The following is a 17,935-nucleotide window of genomic DNA, read 5'->3' on the forward strand; positions in this document are numbered from 1 at the left end:
ACTCTGTCCCCCACCACCACTCTGTCCCCCCACCACCACTCTGTCCCCACGACCACTCTGTCCCCCACCACCACTCTGTCCCCACCACCACCACTCTGTCCCCACCACCACTCTGTCCCCACCACCACTCTGTCCCCCACCACCACTCTGTCCACCACCACCACTCTGTCCCCCACCACCACTCTGTCCACCACCACCACTCTGTCCCCACCACCACTCTGTCCCCACCACCACTCTGTCCCCACCACCTCTCTGTCCCCACCACCACTCTGTCCCCACCACCTCTCTGTCCCCACCACCACTCTGTCCCCACCACCTCTCTGTCCCCCACCACCACTCTGTCCCCACCACCACTCTGTCCACCACCACCACTCTGTCCCCACCACCACTCTGTCCCCACCACCACTCTGTCCCCCACCACCACTCTGTCCCCACCACCTCTCTGCCCCCCACCACCACTCTGTCCCCCACCACCACTCTGTCCCCCACCACCACTCTGTCCCCACCACCACTCTGTCCCCCACCACCACTCTGTCCCCACCACCTCTCTGTCCCCACCACCACTCTGTCCACCACCACCTCTCTGTCCCCCACCACCACTCTGTCCACCACCACCACTCTGTCCCCACCACCACTCTGTCCCCACCACCACTCTGTCCCCCACCACCACTCTGTCCCCACCACCTCTCTGTCCCCACCACCACTCTGTCCCCACCACCTCTCTGTCCCCACCACCACTCTGTCCCCACCACCACTCTGTCCCCCACCACCACTCTGTCCCCCACCACCACTCTGTCCCCCACCACCACTCTATCCCCCACCACCACTCTGTCCCCCACCACCACTCTATCCCCCACCACCACTCTATCCACCTCCACCACCACTCTGTCCCCCACCACCACTCTATCCCCCACCACCACTCTGTCCCCCACCACCACTCTGTCCCCACCACCACTCTGTCCCCCGCCACCACTCTGTCCACCACCACCACTCTGTCCCCCACCACCTCTCTGTCCCCACCACCACTCTGTCCACCACCACCACTCTGTCCCCCACCACCTCTCTGTCCCCACCACCACTCTGTCCACCACCACCACTCTATCCCCCACCACCACTCTGTCCCCCACCACCACCACTCTGTCCACCACCACCACTCTGTCCCCCACCACCACTCTGTCCCCACCACCACTCTGTCCCCCACCACCACTCTGTCCCCACCACCACTCTGTCCACCACGACCACTCTGTCCCCACCACCACTCTGTCCCCACCACCACTCTGTCCACCACGACCACTCTGTCCCCCACCACCACTCTGTCCCCCACCACCACTCTGTCCCCCACCACCACTCTGTCCCCCACCACCACTCTGTCCCCACCACAACTCTGTCCACCACGACCACTCTGTCCCCACCACCACTCTGTCCCCACCACCACTCTGTCCCCACCACCACTCTGTCCCCCGCCACCACCACTCTGTCCCCCACCACCACCACTCTGTCCCCCACCACCACTCTGTCCCCCACCACCACTCTGTCCCCACCACCACTCTGTCCACCACGACCACTCTGTCCCCACCACCACTCTGTCCCCACTACCACTCTGTCCCCCACCACCACTCTGTCCCCACCACCACTCTGTCCACCACGACCACTCTGTCCCCCACCACCACTCTGTCCACCACGACCACTCTGTCCCCCACCACCACTCTGTCCCCCACCACCACTCTGTCCCCCACCACCAGTCTGTCCCCACCACCACTCTGTCCACCACGACCACTCTGTCCCCCACCACCACTCTGTCCACCACGACCACTCTGTCCCCCACCACCACTCTGTCCCCCACCACCACTCTGTCCCCCACCACCACTCTGTCCACCACGACCACTCTGTCCCCCACCACCACTCTGTCCCCCACCACCAGTCTGTCCCCCACCACCACTCTGTCCCCACGACCACTCTGTCCCCCACCACCACTCTGTCCCCCCACCACCACTCTGTCCCCACGACCACTCTGTCCCCCACCACCACTCTGTCCCCCCACCACCACTCTGTCCCCACGACCACTCTGTCCCCCACCACCACTCTGTCCCCCCACCACCACTCTGTCCCCACCACCACTCTGTCCCCCCACCACCACTCTGTCCACCACCACCTCTCTGTCCCCCACCACCACTCTGTCCACCACGACCACTCTGTCCCCACCACCTCTCTGTCCCCCACCACCACTCTGTCCACCACGACCACTCTGTCCCCCACGACCACTCTGTCCACCACGACCACTCTGTCCCCACCACCACTCTGTCCCCACCACCACTCTGTCCCCACCACCACTCTGTCCCCCACCACGACCACTCTGTCCACCACGACCACTCTGTCCCCACCACCACTCTGTCCCCCACCACCACTCTGTCCCCCACCACCACTCTGTCCCCCACCACCACTCTGTCCCCCACCACCACTCTGTCCCCCACCACCACTCTGTCCCCCACCACCACTCTGTCCCCCACCACGACCACTCTGTCCCCCACCACCACTCTGTCCCCCACCACTACTCTGTCCCCCACCACGACCACTCTGTCCCCACCACCATTCTGTCCCCCACACAGCCTGTTGAGTCGTTAACTACCCCCACACAGCCTGTTGAGTCGGTAACTACCCCCACACAGCCTGTTGAGTCGGTAACTACCACCACACAGCCTGTCGAGTCGTTAACTACCCCCCACACCCCACACTGCCTGTTGAGTCGTTAACTACCCCCACACAGCCTGCTGAGTCGGTAACTACCCCCACACAGCCTGTTGAGTCGTTAACTACCCCCACACAGCCTGTTGAGTCGTTAACTACCCCCACACAGCCTGTTGAGTCGTTAACTACCCCCACACAGCCTGCTGGGTCGGTAACTACCCCCACACAGCCTATTGAGTCGTTAACTACCCCCCACACAGCCTGTTGAGTCGGTAACTACCCCCACACAGCCTGTTGAGTCGGTAACTACCCCCACACAGCCTGTTGAGTCGTTAACTACCCCCACACAGCCTGCTGAGTCGTTAACTACCCCCACACAGCCTGTTGAGTCGGTAACTACCCCCCACACAGCCTGTTGAGTCGTTAACTACCCCCACACAGCCTGCTGAGTCGTTAACTACCCCCACACAGCCTGTTGAGTCGTTAACTACCCCCACACAGCCTGCTGAGTCGTTAACTACCACCACACAGCTTGTTGAGTCGGTAACTACCCCCCACACAGCCTGCTGAGTCGTTAACTACCCCCACACAGCCTGCTGAGTCGGTAACTACCCCCACACAGCCTATTGAGTCGTTAACTACCCCCACACAGCCTGCTGAGTCGTTAACTACCCCCACAAAGCCTGCTGAGTCGTTAACTACCCCCACACAGCCTGCTGAGTCGTTAACTACCCCCACACAGCCTGCTGAGTCGTTAACTACCCCCACACAGCCTGCTGAGCTCAGATTACCACGTTGATGGACGAAGGTGATGTCAGAGGCAGGAGACGTAGTGAAGGTGACCCGGGAGACCGTTGAACAGGTCAGGTCAGGTCGCTGAAGGTGATGTTTGAAGCCACCTTGAAGCGACCTTGATGCTCTACGCCGTCGCCTCCACCTTCCCTGACCTCGTAGCCACAACCACCTCTCCCGTCTTCATCTACGTGTACAGTGTCATGATATTTCCTGCAGACAATGGGAATGAATATATTACAACAGTATATCGCGTGAGTGATATATTTCATCATGGTAAACATACGTGGATGACTTGTGGGCGCACAGTTGCCACATGTTAAAGGCGTAAATCATTATTGGGAGGATATCACCACCTTGCCGGCTTAGCTACAGCCACCGTAATGTCGTAGTGTTCGATGGTGTAACTTGTAGATATGTGCGTCTGATGTAGCTTGCGCTATTTCTCATCGGCGTTAAAACGTAGTTTGCGTAAATGTGAGGAGAATCACACCTCCCCAATGGTGGCGTCTGATTGGCTGGTTGCAGGGGTGCGGTTATTGCGTCATATGTCTCACTATTCTCCCAAATTCATATTACCTCATTTACCTACATATAATTTAATTTCTGAAGACACTGACGGTGTCATACGTAATTTATCTAGACTCGGCGAGACTTTATAATTGTATAGTTAAGGTGATATTTAATTGGAAAGGACAAATGTTTGAATTTGATAATATTTGGCGGGAGTTTCCAGACTCTTGCGTCATTCATTCTTGGCGGGGCGCGGGGTTGTCGACGCGGCATCATCTATTTTATGTTTACTGACAAAACAACAGCCTTGGCACAAAAAATCAAATATATACAAAAATTATATTATACATAGTAGATTACTTAGCCCATATTTATCGTATATACAAGAGAATGCTAGTGAATAATGGGAGACTTAAGACCGTCTGGCGACCACTGGACACTTGGCGCTAACCTCAACCTCTGACGTCATTTTAACCTCTGATGCCTCCCAAGTCTCTACTTAACAAAATAAGTGATTGCTGTTGAAATTAAGTGCTTGAAGTGCACATATATGGCAGTAATATGTATTGTGGAAGTGGTTGTAAGAGATGGTATCTACGGTGCAGGCTAGAGGTGAGCCAGTCTGCGCACGTAGCCTCGGCTCCAGGATCAATAAGGCTTCGTATATATATCCAGCGAGGCTGGCCGGGTACTCGAGTACCATTTTCTCTCCCGGTCTGGAATAGTCGCTGGAACTGTGCATCAGCTGTGTATTGTGTAGTGTGGCTGCTGCCTGACAGGTGTGGAGTGCGCTCAACTTGGTGTACTGTAGTTGCTTGCTGGCTCTGAGCTTGCCGGGTGGTCCTGTGGCACGTCCTGGCACTCACTTAGGCACTCCTCGAGGATGACAATGGAGGAGAAGACTCCGGCCCTGGAGGACAAGACCTCGCCCACGGAGGACAAGAAGGAGGAGGCCAGCAAGAACGGCGCTCCGGTGCCGGATACGGCCCAGCCGGCCGCCGTGGCCGACACCCCGCCAGCCCCGGCCGACACCCTGGTACGTGGTCACTCTCACCCTGTCACCTGACATCCACCCTGTCACCTGACATCCACCCTGTCACCTGACATCCACCCTGTCACCTGACATCCATCCTGTCACCTGACATCCATCCTGCCACCTGACATCCACCCTGTCACCAGATATCCACCCTGTCACCTGACATCCACCCTGCTGCCTGACATCCACCCTGCCGCCTGACATCCACCCTGTCATTTGACATCCACCCTGCCGCCTGACATCCACCCTGTCACCTGACATCCACCCTGTCACCTGACATCCATCCTGTCACCTGACATCCATCCTGTCACCTGACATCCACCCTGCCGCCTAACATCCACCCTGCCACCTGACATCCACCCTGCCGCCTGACATCCACCCTGCCACCAGACATCCACCCTGCCGCCTGACATCCACCCTGCCACCTGACATCCACCCTGCCACCTGACATCCACCCTGCCGCCTGACATCCACCCTGTCACCAGATATCCACCCTGCCACCTGACATCCATCCTGCCACCTGACATCCACCCTGCCGCCTGACATCCATCCTGCCACCTGACATCCACCCTGCCACCTGACATCCACCCTGCCGCCTGACATCCACACTGTCATCTGACATCCACCCTGCCGCCTGACATCCACCCTGTCATCTGACATCCACCCTGCCGCCTGACATCCACCCTGTCATCTGACATCCACCCTGCTGCCTGACATCCACCCTGTCACCTGACATCCACCCTGTCACCTGACATCCACCCTGCCGCCTGACATCCACCCTGTCATCTGACATCCACCCTGCCGCCTGACATCCACCCTGTCATCTGACATCCACCCTGCCGCCTGACATCCACCCTGTCACCTGACATCCACCCTGTCACCTGACATCCATCCTGTCACCTGACATCCATCCTGTCACCTGACATCCACCCTGTCACCTGACATCCATCCTGCCACCTGACATCCACCCTGTCACCTGACATCCATCCTGCCACCTGACATCCACCCTGTCACCTGACATCCACCCTGCCGCCTGACATCTACCCTGTCACCTGACATCCACCCTGCCACCAGACATCCACCCTGTCACCTGACATCCACCCTGCCGCCTGACATCCACCCTGTCACCTGACATCCACCCTGCCGCCTGACATCCACCCTGTCATCTGACATCCACCCTGCCGCCTGACATCCACCTTGCCGCCTGACATCCACCCTGCCGCCTTACACCCACCCTGCCACCTGACATTCACCCTGTCAACTGACATCCACCCTGCCGCCTGACATCCACCCTGTCACCTGACATCCACCCTGCCACCTGACATCCACCCTGCCACCTGACATCCACCCTGTCACCTGACATCCACCCTGCCACCTGACATCCACCCTGCCACCTGACATCCACCCTGCCGCCTGACATCCACCCTGTCATCTGACATCCACCCTGCCGCCTTACACCCACCCTGTCACCTGACATCCACCCTGCCGCCTGACATCTACCCTGTCACCTGACATCCACCCTGCCACCTGACATCCACCCTGTCACCTGACATCCACCCTGCCGCCTGACATCCACCCTGTCACCTGACATCCACCCTGCCACCTGACATCCACCCTGCCACCTGACATCCACCCTGTCACCTGACATCCACCCTGCCACCTGACATCCACCCCTGTCACCTGCCATCCACCCTGTCACCTGACATCCACCCTGTTACCTGACATCCACCCTGCCACCTGACATCCACCCCTGTCACCTGACATCCACCCCTGTCACCTGACATCCACCCTGTTACCTGACATCCACCCTGTCACCTGACATCCACCCTGCCACCTGACATCCACCCTGCCACCTGACATCCACCCTGTCACCTGACATCCACCCTGCCACCTGACATCCACCCTGCCACCTGACATCCACCCTGTCACCTGACATCCACCCTGCCACCTGACATCCACCCCTGTCACCTGACATCCACCCTGTCACCTGACATCCACCCTGTTACCTGACATTCACCCTGCCACCTGACATCCACCCCTGTCACCTGACATCCACCCCTGTCACCTGACATCCACCCTGTTACCTGACATCCACCCTGTCACCTGACATCCACCCTGCCACCTGACATCCACCCTGCCACCTGACATCCACCCTGTCACGTGACATCCACCCTGCCACCTGACATCCACCCCTGTCACCTGACATCCACCCTGTCACCTGACATCCACCCTGTCACCTGACATCCACCCTGCCACCTGACATCCACCCCTGCCACCTGACATCCACCCTGTCACCAGTTGAGCCAGGGTACTGTAGGGGAGGGCGTCGCTAAGTCAAAGAAAATTCAGCAAGAATTTCTGAAACATATTTTAAAGTTTTACCCAGAAAAGAAAAGACAGACAACCAGGAGGACTCTGCACCTTGGCGTATCTGGTACTTTAACCACTCGACCAACCATGACTGTACAAAAGTCATTGGGAACCGAGGCTATATCCCCAATGACCCGACAGCACTTGGTGGTAAGCTTGGGCATAGATATTTCATCGAATCACCTCACTTTGTGGGGCCACGTGAGCAACACAAATGCGAACAATCATAAATGGGTTCCAAGCCAATATGCAACTGAAAATTCCACACCCCAGAAGGATTCGAACCCAGACAATGAAATAATCATATAATGATTTGATGAAATATTTATGCCCAAGTTGACTATGCCTAAGTAAAAATCGGGCAGAAAATCTTGCAATAGTCACTGAAATTAAGAGAGCTTTGAGGGTACTAATCAACCAGGGAAGAGTCGTCAAGTTTCTGTGGATCCCTTCCCATGTTGGAACATGTGGGAATGAACGAGCAGATGTGCTGGCTGCTGAAGGCGCTGAAGGAGACCATATTGAATACTTCACACCCAAGACAAATTAGAGGTATTATCAGGCAACATCACCGTGACAAGGTAACTGAGGAAAGGAGGATAGAAGCACAAACCAATGAATCTATACGATGGTACAACATGGTTGCAGCTGGCAATCCCAATCATTATGGCCGAAGAGGAGGAGGACGAGGGAGAGAATCAGTAATAGCGAGAATCCGTCTTGGATACAAATATCCACGGAGATTTGGAATGGAAACGACAGTTGATCAGCGAAGTTGCAGAATCTGTGGTGAGAGTGACGGACACCGCCTTGACCACTATCTACGTGAATGTGAACACCTGAGAGACATTAGGAATATGTGTAGAATAATAAACCCCACATTGTTTGAGTTAGGAAAACACTATTTGTCAAATATTGATACTGTTCTTAAAAGATTCCCCCATGCACGGATCCAAATTCATCTGTCGTATCTTTCACTATTTCTTGGTGATTCAGGATAGTGTTGTGGGTGTTGAGAATGCTTAATACCTCTGTCTTGCAAGTGAAGTGTAAGACGTCTGCTCAATATATTCCTCGTATGTCCAATATAGATGCATTTTTATGGGTTATTCATGCCCGTGCCACCTGGCTTAATCTCTTGGGGTGGCTTAATCTTCATCAATAACGTAACCTAACCCACACGTCACCTACCACACCCACACGTCACCTACCACACCCACACGTCACCTACCACACCCACCGTCACCTACCACACCCACACGTCACCTACCACACCCACACGTCACCTACCACACCCACACGTCACCTACCACACCCACCGTCACCTACCACACCCACACGTCACCTACCACACCCACCGTCACCTACCACACCCACACGTCACCTACCACACCCACCGTCACCTACCACACCCACACGTCACCTACCACACCCACCGTCACCTACCACACCCACACGTCACCTACCACACCCACCGTCACCTACCACACCCACACGTCGCCTACCACACTCACACGTCACCTACCACACCCACACGTCACCTACCACACCCACACGTCACCTACCACACCCACACGTCGCCTACCACACCCACACGTCACCTACCACACCCACACGTCACCTACCACACCCACACGTCACCTACCACACCCACACGTCACCTACCACACCCACACGTCACCTACCACACCCACACGTCACCTACCACACCCACACGTCGCCTACCACACCCACCGTCACCTACCACACCCACACGTCGCCTACCACACTCACACGTCACCTACCACACCCACACGTCACCTACCACACCCACCGTCACCTACCACACCCACACGTCGCCTACCACACCCACACGTCACCTACCACACCCACACGTCACCTACCACACCCACCGTCACCTACCACACCCACACGTCGCCTACCACACCCACACGTCACCTACCACACCCACACGTCACCTCCCACACCCACCGTCGCCTACCACACCCACCGTCACCTCCCACACCCACACGTCACCTCCCACACCCAAACGTCGCCTACCACACCCACACTCTACACCCACCACACCCACACTCCACACCTACCACACCCACACTCCACACCTACCACACCCACACTCCACACCTACCACAACCACACTCCACACCTACCACACCCACACTCCACACCCACCACAACCACACTCCACACCTACCACACCCACACTCCACACCTACCACACCCACACTCCACACCCACCACACCCACACTCCACACCCACACTCCACACCCACACTCCACACCCACCACAACAACACTCCACACCTACCACAACCACACTCCACACCTACCACAACCACACTCCACACCTACCACACCCACACTCCACACCTACCACACCCACACTCCACACCTACAACACCCACACTCCACACCTACCACACCCTCCACAACCACACTCCACACCTACCACAACCACACTCCACACCTACCACACCCACACTCCACACCTACCACACCCATACTCCACACCTACAACACCCACACTCCACACCTACCACACCCTCCACAACCACACTCCACATTTACCACAACCACACTCCACATCTACCACACCCACACTCCACACCTACCACACCCATACTCCACACCTACCACACTCCACACCTACCACAACCACACTCCACACCTACCACACCCACACTCCACACCTACCACACCCACACTCCACACCTACTACAACCACACTCCACACCTACCACACCCACACTACACACCTACCACACCCACACTCCACACCTACCACACCCACACTCCACACCTACCACACTCCACACCTACCACACTCCACACCTACCACACCTACCACACCCACACTCCACACCTACCACACCCACACTCCACACCTACCACACCCACACTCCACACCTACCACACCCACACTCCACACCTACCACACCCACACTCCACACCCACCACAACCACACTCCACACCCACCACAACCACACTCCACACCTACCACAACCACATTCCACACCTACCACACCCACACTCCACACCTACCACACCCACACTCCACACCCACCACAACCACACTCCACACCTACCACACCCACACTCCACACCTACCACACCCACACTCCACACCTACCACAACCACATTCCACACCTACCACACCCACACTCCACACCTACCACAACCACACTCCACACCTACCACACCCACACTCCACACCTACCACACCCACACTCCACACCCACCACAACCACACTCCACACCTACCACACTCCACACCTACCACAACCACACTCCACACCTACCACACCCACACTCCACACCTGCCACACCCACACTCCACACCTACCACACCCACACTCCACACCTACCACACCCACACTCCACACCTACCACACCCTCACTCCACACCTACCACACCCACACTCCACAACCACACTCCACACCTACCACAACCACACTCCACACCTACCACACCCACACTTCACACCTACCACACTCCACACCTACCACACTCCACACCTACCACACCCACACTCCATACCTACCACACCCACACTCCACACCTACCACACCCACACTCCACACCTACCACACTCCACACCTACCACACCCACACTCCACACCTACCACACCCACACTCCACACCTACCACACCCACACTCCACACCTACCACACCCACACTCCACACCTACCACACCCACACTCCACACCTACCACACCCACACTCCACACCTACCACAACCACACTCCTCACCTACCACAACCACACTCCACACCTACCACATTCACACTCCACACCTACCACACTCACACTCCACACCCACCACACCCACACTCCACACCTACCACACCCACACTCCACACCTACCACACCCACACTCCACACCTACCACAACCACACTCCACACCTACCACACTCACACTCCACACCCACCACAACCACACTCCACACCTATCACACTCACACTCCACACCCACCACAACCACACTCCACACCTCCCACACCCACACTCCACACCCACCACACCCACACTCCACACCTACCACAACCACACTCCACACCTACCACAACCACACTCCACACCTACCACAACCACACTCCACACCCACCACAACCACACTCCACACCTCCCACACCCACACTCCACACCCACCACAACCACACTCCACACCTCCCACACCCACACTCCACACCTACCACAACCACACTCCACACCTACCACAACCACACTCCACACCTACCACAACCACACTCCACACCTACCACAACCACACTCCACACCTACCACAACCACACTCCACACCTACCACACCCACACTTCACACCTACCACACTCCACACCTACCACACTCCACACCTACCACACCCACACTCCACACCTACCACACCCACACTCCACACCTACCACACCCACACTCCACACCTACCACACCCACACTCCACACCTACCACACCCACACTCCACACCTACCACAACCACACTCCACACCTACCACAACCACACTCCACACCTACCACACTCACACTCCACACCCACCACAACCACACTCCACACCTCCCACACCCACACTCCACACCCACCACACCCACACTCCACACCTACCACACCCACACTCCACACCTACCACACCCACACTCCACACCCACCACACCCACACTCCACACCTACCACACCCACACTCCACACCTACCACACCCACACTCCACACCTACACTCCACACCTACCACACTCCACACCTACCACACTCCACACCTACCACACCCACACTCCACACCTACACTCCACACCTACCACACTCCACACCTACCACACCCACACTCCACACCTACCACACCCACACTCCACACCTACCACAACCACACTCCACACCTACCACAACCACACTCCACACCTACCACACCCACACTCCACACCTACCACACACACACTCCACACCTACCACACCCACACGTCACCTACCACACCCACACGTCGCCTACCACACCCACACGTCGCCTCCCACACCCACACGTCACCTACCACACCCACACGTCGCCTACCACACCCACACGTCGCCTACCACACCCACACGTCGCCTCCCACACCCACCGTCGCCTACCACACCCACACGTCACCTCCCACACCCACCGTCGCCTACCACACCCACACGTCGCCTACCACACCCACACGTCGCCTACCACACCCACACGTCGTCTCCCACACCCACCGTCGCCTACCACACCCACACGTCACCTCCCACACCCACACGTCGCCTACCACACCCACACGTCGCCTCCCACACCCACCGTCGCCTACCACACCCACACGTCGCCTCCCACACCCACCATCGCCTACCACACCCACACGTCACCTCCCACACCCACACGTCGCCTTCCATACCCACACGTCACCTACCACACCCACACTCCACACCTACCACACCCACACTCCACACCTACCACACCCACACTCCACACCTACCACACCCACACTCCACACCTACCACACCACACTCCACACCTACCACAACCACACTCCACACCGTCCACAACCACACTCCACACCTACCGCACCCACACTCCACACCTACCACACCCACACTCCACACCTACCTCACCCACATTCCATACCTACCACACTCCACACCTACCACACCCACACTCCACACCTACCACACCCACCGTCACCTACCACACCCACACGTCACCTACCACACCCACACGTCGCCTACCACACCCACACGTCGCCTCCCACACCCACCGTCGCCTACCACACCCACCGTCGCCTACCACACCCACACGTCACCTACCACACCCACACGTCACCTACCACACCCACACGTCGCCTACCACACCCACACGTCGCCTCCCACACCCACACGTCACCTACCACACCCACCGTCACCTACCACACCCACACGTCGCCTACCACACCCACACGTCGCCTCCCACACCCACCGTCGCCTACCACACCCACACTCCACACCTACCACACCCACACGTCACCTACCACACCCACACGTCACCTACCACACCCACACGTCGCCTACCACACCCACACGTCGCCTACCACACCCACACGTCACCTACTACACCCACACGTCGCCTACCACACCCACACGTCGCCTCCCACACCCACCGTCGCCTACCACACCCACACGTCACCTCCCACACCCACCGTCGCCTACCACACCCACACGTCGCCTACCACACCCACACGTCGCCTACCACACCCACACGTCGCCTCCCACACCCACCGTCGCCTACCACACCCACCGTCACCTACCACACCCACACGTCGCCTACCACACCCACACGTCGCCTCCCACACCCACCGTCGCCTACCACACCCACACGTCGCCTCCCACACCCACCGTCACCTACCACACCCACCGTCACCTACCACACCCACCGTCACCTACCACACCCACACGTCACCTACCACACCCACCGTCACCTACCACACCCACCGTCACCTCCCACACCCACCGTCACCTACCACACCCACCGTCGCCTACCACACCCACACGTCGCCTCCCACACCCACCGTCACCTACCACACCCACCGTCACCTCCCACACCCACCGTCACCTACCACACCCACACGTCACCTACCACACCCACCGTCACCTACCATACCCACACGTCACCTACCACACCCACCGTCGCCTACCACACCCACACGTCGCCTCCCATACCCACCGTCACCTACCACACCCACCGTCACCTCCCACACCCACCGTCACCTACCACACCCACCGTCACCTACCACACCCACACGTCACCTACCACACCCACCGTCACCTACCACACCCACCGTCACCTACCACACCCACACGTCACCTACCACACCCACCGTCACCTACCACACCCACACGTCGCCTACCACACCCACACGTCGCCTACCACACCCACACGTCACCTCCCACACCCACACGTCACCTCCCACACCCACACATCACCTACCACACCCACACGTCACCTACCACACCCACCGTCGCCTACCACACCCACACGTCGCCTCCCTCCGTCACCTACCACACCCACCGTCACCTACCACACCCACCGTCACCTACCACATCCACACGTCACCTACCACACCCACCGTCACCTACCACACCCACACGTCACCTACCACACCCACACGTCACCTACCACACCCACCGTCACCTACCACACCCACACGTCACCTACCACACCCACCGTCACCTACCACACCCACACGTCACCTACCACACCCACACGTCACCTACCACACCCACACGTCACCTACCACACCCACCGTCACCTACCACACCCACACGTCACCTACCACACCCACCATCACCTACCACACCCACACGTCACCTACCACACCCACCGTCACCTACCACACCCACACGTCACCTACCACACCCACCATCACCTACCACACCCACACGTCACCTACCACACCCACCATCACCTACCACACCCACACGTCACCTACCACACCCACACGTCACCTCCCACACCCACACGTCACCTCCCACACCCACACGTCACCTACCACACCCACACGTCACCTACCACACCCACACGTCACCTACCACACCCACACGTCACCTACCACACCCACCATCACCTACCACACCCACACGTCACCTACCACACCCACACGTCACCTACCACACCCACTGTCACCTACCACACCCACACGTCACCTACCACACCCACACGTCACCTACCACACCCACACGTCACCTACCACACCCACACGTCACCTACCACACCCACCCTCACCTACCACACCCACACGTCACCTACCACACCCACCATCACCTACCACACCCACACGTCACCTACCACACCCACACGTCACCTACCACACCCACCGTCACCTACCACACCCACACGTCACCTACCATACCCACCATCACCTACCACACCCACCGTCACCTACCACACCCACACGTCACCTACCACACCCACACGTCACCTACCACACCCACACGTCACCTACCACACCCACACGTCACCTACCACACCCACCGTCACCTACCACACTCACACGTCACCTACCACACCCACCATCACCTACCACACCCACACGTCACCTACCACACCCACACGTCACCTACCACACCCACCATCACCTACCACACCCACACGTCACCTACCACACCCACACGTCACCTACCACACCCACCGTCACCTACCACACCCACACGTCACCTACCACACCCACCATCACCTACCACACCCACACGTCACCTACCACACCCACCGTCACCTACCACACCCACACGTCACCTACCACACCCACCATCACCTACCACACCCACACGTCACCTACCACACCCACCATCACCTACCACACCCACACGTCACCTACCACACCCACACGTCACCTCCCACACCCACACGTCACCTCCCACACCCACACGTCACCTACCACACCCACACGTCACCTACCACACCCACACGTCACCTACCACACCCACACGTCACCTACCACACCCACCATCACCTACCACACCCACACGTCACCTACCACACCCACACGTCACCTACCACACCCACCGTCACCTACCACACCCACACGTCACCTACCACACCCACACGTCACCTACCACACCCACACGTCACCTACCACACCCACACGTCACCTACCACACCCACCGTCACCTACCACACCCACACGTCACCTACCACACCCACCATCACCTACCACACCCACACGTCACCTACCACACCCACACGTCACCTACCACACCCACCATCACCTACCACACCCACACGTCACCTACCACACCCACACGTCACCTACCACACCCACACGTCACCTACCACACCCACACGTCACCTACCACACCCACCGTCACCTACCACACCCACACGTCACCTACCACACCCACCATCACCTACCACACCCACACGTCACCTACCACACCCACACGTCACCTCCCACACCCACACGTCACCTACCACACCCACACGCCACCTCCCACACCCACACGTCACCTACCACACCCACCATCACCTACCACACCCACACGTCACCTACCACACCCACACGTCACCTACCACACCCACACGTCACCTACCACACCCACACGTCACCTACCACACCCACCATCACCTACCACACCCACACGTCACCTCCCACACCCACACGTCACCTACCACACCCACACGTCACCTACCACACCCACCATCACCTACCACACCCACACGTCGCCTACCACACCCACACGTCACCTACCACACCCACACGTCACCTACCACACCCACCATCACCTACCACACCCACACGTCACCTACCACACCCACACGTCACCTACCACACCCACCATCACCTACCACACCCACACGTCACCTACCACACCCACACGTCACCTACCACACCCACACGTCACCTACCACACCCACACGTCACCTACCACACCCACCATCACCTACCACACCCACACGTCACCTACCACACCCACACGTCACCTACCACACCCACCGTCACCTACCACACCCACACGTCACCTACCACACCCACACGTCACCTACCACACCCACACGTCACCTACCACACCCACCGTCACCTACCACACCCACACGTCACCTACCACACCCACCGTCACCTACCACACCCACACGTCACCTACCACACCCACACGTCACCTACCACACCCACACGTCACCTACCACACCCACCATCACCTACCACACCCACACGTCACCTACCACACCCACACGTCACCTACCACACCCACCATCACCTACCACACCCACACGTCACCTACCACACCCACACGTCACCTACCACACCCACCATCACCTACCACACCCACACGTCACCTACCACACCCACACGTCACCTACCACACCCACCATCACCTACCACACCCACACGTCACCTACCACACCCACACGTCACCTACCACACCCACACGTCACCTACCACACCCACACGTCACCTACCACACCCACCATCACCTACCACACCCACACGTCACCTACCACACCCACACGTCACCTACCACACCCACCGTCACCTACCACACCCACACGTCACCTACCACACCCACACGTCACCTACCACACCCACACGTCACCTACCACACCCACACGTCACCTACCACACCCACCATCACCTACCACACCCACACGTCACCTACCACACCCACACGTCACCTACCACACCCACCGTCACCTACCACACCCACACGTCACCTACCACACCCACACGTCACCTACCACACCCACACGTCACCTACCACACCCACCGTCACCTACCACACCCACACGTCACCTACCACACCCACACGTCACCTACCACACCCACACGTCACCTACCACTTACTAACTTAATGTACATAACCAAACCTTCCTGCCGTAACTTAACATATCATAACTTACACATTGTAACTTCCCTTACCTACCTAATATAACTTACCCATCCTAACCTGACCTAACCTAACCTAACCTAACCTACCTAATATAACTTACCCATCCTAACCTGACCTAACCTAACCTAACCTACCTAATATAACTTACCCATCCTAACCTGACCTAAGTTACACAGCTTACCAACTTACACAACACA

General features: G+C 58.2%; 1 protein-coding gene across 2 annotated transcripts in view; it reads left to right on the forward strand.

Moving 5' to 3' along the window:
• Positions 1–17,935, forward strand: part of LOC123762722 (solute carrier family 2, facilitated glucose transporter member 1) — a 366,608-nt gene that overhangs the window by 42,184 nt on the left and 306,489 nt on the right. The window contains exon 1 of one of the 2 annotated variants that reach the window (XM_069332310.1): positions 4,716–5,026. The exons of the other annotated variant lie outside the window; for it this stretch is intronic. Coding sequence (XP_069188411.1) covers positions 4,874–5,026 — 153 coding nt within the window. The 5' untranslated portion in view covers positions 4,716–4,873. Of the gene's footprint in view, positions 1–4,715; positions 5,027–17,935 lie in introns of those variants that run through there. 2 annotated transcript variants of the gene reach the window in all.

The sequence above is a fragment of the Procambarus clarkii genome, chromosome 27, assembly GCF_040958095.1.
Source record: "Procambarus clarkii isolate CNS0578487 chromosome 27, FALCON_Pclarkii_2.0, whole genome shotgun sequence".
Lineage (NCBI taxonomy): Eukaryota > Metazoa > Arthropoda > Malacostraca > Decapoda > Cambaridae > Procambarus > Procambarus clarkii.